The sequence below is a fragment of the Pteropus alecto genome, unplaced genomic scaffold, assembly GCF_000325575.1.
Source record: "Pteropus alecto unplaced genomic scaffold, ASM32557v1 scaffold68, whole genome shotgun sequence".
Lineage (NCBI taxonomy): Eukaryota > Metazoa > Chordata > Mammalia > Chiroptera > Pteropodidae > Pteropus > Pteropus alecto.
The window spans coordinates 5,937,724-5,946,445 of NW_006441386.1; the positions used below are offsets into that span (position 1 = coordinate 5,937,724).

Genomic DNA, 8,722 nt, shown 5'->3' on the forward strand with positions numbered 1-8,722 from the left:
GAGACTAGGCTGAGTAATCTTGGGTCCTATCTCTTGAGGCTCCGCCACTGCCAGGGCTGGCCCTTCTTGGCACTGGTCTCACTGACTCATTTTCTCCTTAGAGCCACAGTGACCACCCAGGGCCCACCTGGGGAATGCCACACCCAGAGCTGCCCCAACAGGCTCATGGATGGGTATTCTGTGCCCGCTCACTGATGCTTAATCTCAACCAAAAGGCTGAGAAGTGATACTGCACCCCTACAGATGGGAGACAAAGAGCACCTCCCCTCGGAGCCTGGCCCCTTCCTGCTTCTGTTTCTCATGTATGGTCTGCATTCCATGCCTTTACTCAAGCTTCCCTGCTTTTTCCACCCCTCTCCCTCCACACTCACTCCTTCTCATCCCTTCTCAGCCCAGCTGCAGTTCCCCTCCTCTAGGGAGCACTCCTTGCCCTTGAAGACCTCCCCTTCCTCTGATTTCAAAGCAGTAAGAGCACAGCTGACTGCCTCATATGCAGTGGGCAGGTCAGCTGCCTCCCCAGATGGACAGTGGGTGACTCCTGCATCCTCTGCCCTGTCACCCCCCACAACCCAGCACTCCTGTGGAGCCTCTCACTCAGAGCTGGCAGGCTACAGCCCTGTCCTAGCTGCCAGCCCATCTCACTTGGCCCCCCAGACCCAGAGGTTGTAAACAGCCCCACTCCTCCAAACCCAAACCAGGTCAAGGTCATGGCAATGGGACAGCTGACCCCATCCTGAACTGCAACCTTACCTTGAAAGCCCTGTCTCTTCAGGCTCTCGTCCACAAAAGGGTCCCCGGAATCCCTCTCTGGGGGCGGGGGGGAGAGAAGCCAGGGTGAGCAGGCGGCTAGCTCTTGAGACTCAGGGACAAAGGTGGCAACCGGTTGGGGCAAACCCAATGAGGAGGGCAGTGGGAGAATGCCAGGGGAGGACAGGACCAGGACAGAGGAAGCAGAAGGAGGGGAGGTGGCAGAGGCCTGGGACCCCTCCCATGCCCAGCCTACGCCTCGGCCCGTGACCCTGTGCAGGGTACCTTGGCTGTCCGTGATGGGCTCTTTGACTCCCTCGGTGAGCAGCTCGGGCCTGGAAAACACAAGTGGGGCTATCACCAAGGTCCCTCCAGGCTTCCCTCATTCTGCACAGCCCTCCTTTCTGGGCCTCAGTCTATACATCTGTGCTATGGGCCCTCCTGGCTCTGACAATCCAGGTCTGGAGTCCCTGTCCCCAGCCCCCTGCAGCTGTCCTGCTGACTGACCCACAGTGTGAGATCTTGGGGGGCTGTGCTGGGCTGAGCATTCAGCTGGGAGTGAGACCAGCCTGGTTCTGGCCTGGTGGGGCTGACACCCTCACTCTCAGTTCCAAGTCACTGTATGACTTCACTATCCAGGGTCAAAGCACATGATCTGGGGAACTCCCCACAGAGATACTGTTAAGTGTAGAAGCCATGAGGCCTGTCTATGTGGGAAGTTCTCAGAGATGCAGGGGAGGCCCGAGGTTTCTGGCTGATACCTGAGAGCTGTCAATTCACTTAGGAGAAAGGGGCCTTGGGTGTTAGGCCCAGCTTTACACTTTAGACCCCACAAAGCCCTTCCCAGACATGAGGCAACCTGCCCAATGTCCTTGACATAGATATTGTTTCCAATATCTCATTCTCAGGATGAGGAGACTGAGGCATCGGGAAGGTGAGTCGCATGCCCGAGACCACACAATTTGAAGGGCAGAGTTGCAATTTAGGTGGCCCTCTCCTCCTCACCCATAGCCTTTCCAAAGGGACAGCCTCTCCCTACCCTGGGCCTCTGTTTCCTCAGATGAATGAAATAACAACCCTGCTTTGGCTCAAACAGAGAGGAGCAGGCCTTATAAATCCAAGTTTGTGGAGGCGACAGAGGAACAAGGAAAGCACTTTGGCTTGAGTCAGGAGCCCTGATCAGATGCTCAAAGGTGACTGTACGGACATCATTCTTCTTTCTGAGCCTCAATTTCCATAAGGAGAAGGGAGAGGTAACGGTGGGGGCTCTGACTGCAGTCTGAGGCCTTTTCAATTCTTGAGACTGTGGTCCAAGGCAGGGCTATGCCTCCTTCTTCGCCTGCCCCGGGAGCCTAGTTCTGTGCCAGGCATGGAGTTGATGCCCAGATGCCTGATGCCAGAACAGGCACCAAATCCTCATCCACTGGCCACCTGACCTGGGGGTGGGGTGCCCTGAGAGCCTTACTCCCAGTCAGGGTAGGGTTTCTGTATCGCTGCTTGGCCATGCCTGTGACAGAGAGTTCATCACCTCTGCAGCAGCCTCACTACAGACCCATCCTCACACTGAACTCTGGTCCAGCATCCCTTCCCTTCAGATTTGAATAAGTGGTTCTGCTGCCAGTCCCCCTCTACCAAGCCCTGTCGGTCTTCCTCTGGCCAGCGTGACCTTCCCAGTGTACTCAGACTGCCACCGACCCCAGGCCTTTCCCCTGCCCCCTACCCCCCCAGCCAGCCTGCTCTAGCTGGACAAAGGTGCACTAAAAATGAGGCATTTAGAATCAGTGCGGTATAAAGAGCTTGCTGGTCTTTGTCCCTCCAAATCTTTGGAATTTCTCGAGTGACAGGAGTGTCTTTGTTAGTCATTGTGGGCCCCCTGGATCATACCTACATTTATGCTAACGTGATAACTCAGGATTAAGGAAGAACGACGATGTGATTCGAGGACTGGAGCTTTGAGCCATCTGACATCAGCCCAACCTCCCAACTTCTACGGAGGGGAGAGCCTGGAGACTGAGTTCAATCATAAGGCTAATAATCCAACCAAGCTAAAGTAATGCACGCCAATAAAAACTGTGGATACTGAAGCTCGGTGGAGCTGCTTGGTTGGTGGACAATCAATGTGCTGTGCTGGTAGGGTCATGTGCCCTGATTTCACAGGGAGAAGGTGTGGAAGCTCTGTGTTGGTACCCTCCCAGACTTCATCCTTTGTGTCTCTTCAATTGGCTGGTCTTGATTTGCATTCTTTATATAAAACTGTAATTGTAATATAGCCTAACCATATGAGTTGTTCTAGCTAATTACTAAACTTAGAGGAATCATGGGAAGTCCTGAATTTGAAGCCAGTTGTTTGGAAGTGAAGGTAGCCTAGGGCCCCTCGAACTTGGGGCTGGTATGTGAAGTGGGGGAGGTCTTCCTGGAGCCTGTGCCCCAAACCTATGGGGTCTGCTAACTCCCAGGTGGTGAGCATCAGAACTGCACTGCAGCACTACGATCAGACAGAACCTTCCGCCACTACTTTCCTGGACCTCAGTCTCCCATGATGAAAGTCCACTCATGGTTTTAAATTTCCTAAGGGTTTTTAATTTTGGAGAATTTAACAAAAACAAATTTCTATCCAGAAGAATGCACAAAATATGAAAATTCTGCATACAAATTCAAGGATTTCAGTTAAGAATGTTTTCTGACCAAAGGTTTAGAAAGTTTAACTTCATTTTGTGCCAACTCTCATTGACTGGTAGTGGTTGTCTGGAGTATTGTTTAGAAGGATGTAGAGGTCAGGTTCAGGCAGGATGAGTGTCAATCAATTACTGATGTCTCCTGCAGGTGATGATTTGTCATATATAAAAACATAGATATTTTTATGAGTTGACTTTTGTTCCTCCAAATTTCATAGGTGATGCCCTAATCTCAGAACCTCAGAAAGTGACTGTATTTGAAGATAGTCTTTAAAGAGGTGATGAAATTTAAATAAGGACTTTAAGATGGGCCCTAATCCATCTGACTGGCGTCCTTATAAGAGATTAGGTCATGCAGAGAGAGACACTGGGGAAGTGAGCACACAGAGAAAAGACTGCTTGAGACACGGTGAGGAGATGGCCGTCTGCAAACCAAGGAGAAAGGCCTCAGGAGAAAGCACATCCGCCAACACTTTGATTTTAACTTCTAGCCTCCAGAACTGTGAGAAATAAATTTCTGCTGTTTAAGCCACCTAGTCAGTAGTACTCTGTTATGGCAGCCCCAGCACAATAACATATACCCATATATATACATATATACAAATATACATACACATATAAGACATATATATATATATATATATATGCTTCACTGAGATGTAATTCACACACCGTAAATAAAATCCACTTTTAAACTATACCAATCAGTGGATTTTAAGATATTCAAAGTTTTTATGCAGCCATACTTCTAATTCTAGAACACTTATATTATCCCTAAAATGTATCCTTTTTTAAAAGATTGATGAGAAATGGCTATTTTTCACTTAATAGTCTCAGCTGTATTTTTGTTACTTTTTAAAATGAGGAATAACAAAACACACTCAGGTGTTCACTCTCCCTCCTTCGATCATCTCTTAAAATCACCCCGACCAGTCTTTAGTCCCACTGCCCTCCTTGCTTGTGACATCCAACAAGGTTAATCGCTCTCTCCCACTTGAATCAGTTTCTTCACTTGGCTTTCAGGAAACTGGAGTTAAACTAACTTTTTAAAACTGATATATTTTTAAAGAAATGAACTCCTCATCCAGGCAACCACATGGATGAATCTCGAAAGCTAAATGGAAGAACCCAGACACCAAAGGCCGTACACCGCATCGTTCCATTTATGGGACTTTCTGAAAAAGGCAAAATGATGACGAAACATTGATCAGTGGTTGCCAGAGGTGCCAACGAAGGGGGCACAGGAAGTTTTTGGAGACTGCTTTGTATCTCGATTGTGGCGGCGGTTTATATGGCTATATGAGTTTGTCAAAGTTCAAAGAGCTGCACATTTAAAAAGGGCAAATTTTACTGAATGTAAATTAAACTTCCTAAGGGTTTTTTAAAAACCCTGACATTAAAAAAACCACATCTTGACTGATTCCTTACAGTATGCCAAGTTCTTTGCAAGCCTTGCTCTCTACTGTTACTCTGTGATTTGGTACAGTGCACCTCATTTAACACCCTGAGCAATCTGCCCAGGGTCACAGGGAGTAACTGGACTGAGACCCAGGAGACTGTCTCTCGGGTTTGCCACAGAGACACTGGGCTCATGTGACTCCTTTCCTAAATATAAAATAGCATTTAAAAATGCTCAGGAGCAAGGGGAGAGGCCGTCTCTGCAGGTAAACAATGAGAAAGGTCAGTTCATGAGGATTTGTTGTTGATTTGGCTCCCGCCTTTGAGCTGCCCAAGAGCTTCCAGTTCTGGGTTTGGAGAGATGGACGTGGCAAGCAACCCCCATGTGCTATATCCCTCCTGAATGCTGACAGCTCCTACTGTTCTGTCCACACCCTGACCTCTCCCGAGCATTGGGACTCTAAGTCCTGATGTCCATCTACCATCCCTCCCCGGAAGGCCTGACACGTCTTAAACCTAACACACATCAGCCCCAAGTCGGGTGCAGCCTCCATCCTCACGTCTCCATCTCAGAAAATGGCATCCCCACCAGCCTGGTTGTTCAGGCCTCTTCCTCGCACACCCCGCATCCAATATATCAGCATATTCTACCAGCCTCATCTTCAAATCATTGCCTGAATCTGACAACTTTCACCACTCCCACCCTACCTTCACCCAGACCAAGCTGCTGCTCTGTTCCGTGGGCCAGAATATAGCCTCCTTACTGGTCCGTGCTTCTGCCTCTGCCCGTCTCCCCCAGCCTTACCCTTCTCAGCAGTATTTTTGTTACTTCTGCCTCACAACTGGAAAAATTAAAAATAAAAAAATAGACCAGATCATGTCATACCCTCTTTAAAATCTTCCAGTGAGTACTCATTGAGTTTGAAATAAAATCAAAACTCTTTAAGCCAGCCCAAAACCCTGTGTAATCTGGCCCCTGCTGTCTCTTGGGCCTCACCACTCACCATTCTTCCCTTACTCACTCTACACCAGCCATGCTGCACCTTCCTAGTCTTCAAACACACAAGCACGTCCCTGCCTCAGGGGCTCTGTACCTGATGTTCCCTCTGCCTGAACACTCTTCCACCAAATATTGGCATGGCTTGCTTCACTGGGTCTCCTGAGACAGGTTCCCTCTCTGCCCCCTTACTCTGCATTCTAGCACTTATCTCGACCTGACATTATATTGTGACTTTATTTGGTGAGACTGGCCAACTCAAGGGCAGCACTCAGTGGCACCTGCTGTTGTATCATAGCCTGGCACATGGCTGGCACTCAAGATGCATTTGCTGAAGGAAGGAACGAGGTAACCACTATTTGCATCTCCTGGAGCACCACCTTCCCTACTCCTCCTGGTACAAACCAGACCCCATAGGACAGCCCCTGTCCCTCACTCCATCACCAGCCTGCCACTCTGGGTGTGAACACTGAATTTCTTAACTTGGGAGCTATCTACTCCTCTAGGAAACAAACCTTTGTCTCCTTTTCTTGCTACTTTCAACCAAACCAAACCTAAATTTACAAGATATGACAGTAACACACAGAAGCAACAAACACAAAACAGGTTACGCAAGTTCCTCCCCCTCTTAAAAATTAATAGCTGCCTCCTCCTCCTCCAGAGGGACTTACTTTATAGCCAAGTTGGGCACATAGCTCTATTGGGTCTTCACTGACAAAACTGAGATGCCCAAAGAAACAAAAAGGGCCTAGAAATGCCACCATCTTTTCCAATCCAGGGATAATGAGACATTGCCCTCAGCAATGCTCTGTCTGATGCCCCTGGCCCAGGACACCAACACATCTACCCAGCAGAGGCTCAGAATGGTCTAGGGACATTGCCCTCAGCAATGCTCTGATGCCCCTGGCCCAGGACACGAACACATCTACCCAGCAGAGGCTCAGAATGGTCTAGCAGAGCAAGCCGGTGGGCACATTCCCATTTCACATGTTGGCAAACCGGAAACTGAGAGGGTTGTCAGTCTGGTTGCTTCAGGTCTGGGAGGCCTGGATTGGGCCTAGACAACCTTGTGCCCATCCAACTGTGCCCAAACCTAACACCTGTTGTTTAAAATCAAAACAAAACAAAATCCTGCCTCAATCTGAAGAGGAAGATGGCAATTTGGCATTGCTCTTGGGCGCTGGACAAGCCTGGAGGCCCGTGGATCTGGTTAGGCCTTACCTCTTGATGACAAACTGGATGCTGTTGCTGGCCTCCAGGATCTTCCGGAGCTTGGCGATCCCGAAGCAGTTGGGCCTGCGGAGGGAGATGCCTTCAGGCAGCCCCACCACAAACAGCTCCTCTGGGTACATCAGGAACTTGGAGTAGGGCACCTTGACAGGCTCCGAGATGCCAATGGCCTTGGCTGCAGAAACACAGCTGCTGTAGGGCCACCCAGAGCTATGGGGCCACCAGCCTCAACTCCCACCTCCTGTCTGTGCAGGGGGCCACAGATGCCAGAGAGCCCTTTCAGAGTCAGCACTTAGTCAAACCTTCCCAACCTCCCTGAGAGGTGAGTACTGTTACCCATAGTCTCTAGGTAAGAGACCTGGAGCATAGAGAGGATGTGAGTCATCTCAGGTCCCAGAGCCCCAGAGCTGGAAGATGTGAACCCCAAACTCATGTTCATTCCGTGCCCTCAAACCAAGGCACTGAAGGAGAAACCACTGACGGCTGGTGAGACATGGTGTCAGCTCCACTCAAGTCCATGTGTCCCCGTTATCAGAAAGGCCCTCCAGAGGGTCCCCCAACACCACAAAGAACCCCAAAACTCTCTGTGCCCAACTACACGCCCTGGGAAGAAGACAGATCTGAGGCCCAGGCCAAGTGCTGCCACTCACTAGTGGGGCCTCAGATAAGCCATGCCACTTCACCAGGCCTCATTTTCCTGATCTGTAAAATGGGTATTAGGTCACAGGGGTTTTGTGAGATGGGATGAGCAAACTTGTGTGAAGCACTTAGCCAGTGCCTGGCAAACCACAGGCCCTTAATAAAGAATAGCTTTCTCTCCTGTCTCTCCATTTTCTCTCCTGGTCTCTTCGGTAGGAAAGTTCTTGCTACATATGTGTCCTTCTGAGGACCCTGAATGAGGGTGTCCATGAGGACAGAGGCAGACATGAGTGTCAATGTGCTGACCGCGGAGGCTGGGGTGCAGCATTCCAGGGGTCAGGTTTTCTGGCAGTGCGTCAGTCTCCCTGGGTGCCCTCCCTTGCTCCTGAGCAGGGAGCAGCTGGGATGGAAGGGCCAGGACATGCCCGTCCAGCTCCTTGCTCACCGTATCGTGTGTTGAACAGCAGCTCCACCTGCTTCCGCAGAGGCCGGATCACATCACCATGGCTGTCTGAAAGGCAAAAAGTAGCCTGCTGAGCTACCCCAGGGGCAGCGGCGCCCTGCTTCCCAGCTCATGTCCCAGCTCTGCCAGCAGTAATAGTGACCCTGTGGTGGGACCTTGGAATGGGGAAGGCCAGGAGTGGTGGTGGCAGGTAACTTCTTCCCTCAGAAATGGCATTCCCAGACAGGTCTGGAATTCCTGGGCTCAAATACCTGCTTGTGAAATCTGGTCTAGGGCATCATCAGGCCTGAGTGGAGATCTGGAAGGTTTTGTGGCCTAAGAATGACCGTGGGCCTTTCTAGGTAAGTGTTACTCCAGACCAGCTCAGTGATTTAACTAGTAAATATTAAGCCTGAAAATTGAGTATGCTGCCACCAGGTGCCAGTGGACTTTTGTTAACACTTCATGGTTCCCTAGCCCTGGCAGGCTGGGTCTGGGAAAGTAAAACTTCTCTCCTTTGACACTCACTCATTCCATTCCAGGGGTAGATACTCCCAAGATGAAACAGACCCATCCTCACCTTGCTCTCCCTTC

At 50.1% G+C, this 8,722-nt stretch overlaps 1 protein-coding gene across 2 annotated transcripts in view; it reads right to left on the reverse strand.

Moving 5' to 3' along the window:
- The window catches only part of GTF2IRD1 (GTF2I repeat domain containing 1), a 73,404-nt gene that overhangs the window by 34,809 nt on the left and 29,873 nt on the right, over positions 1-8,722 (reverse strand). Inside the window, exons 15-18 of one of the 2 annotated variants that reach the window (XM_025051514.1) lie at positions 8,132-8,197; positions 7,039-7,222; positions 1,033-1,082; positions 751-807 (exon numbers count right to left, since the gene is read on the reverse strand). In XM_025051514.1, coding sequence (XP_024907282.1) covers positions 751-807; positions 1,033-1,082; positions 7,039-7,222; positions 8,132-8,197 — 357 coding nt within the window. The remainder of the gene's footprint in view (positions 1-750; positions 808-1,032; positions 1,083-7,038; positions 7,223-8,131; positions 8,198-8,722) is intronic. The other variant, XM_006918537.3, reaches the window with a different exon arrangement.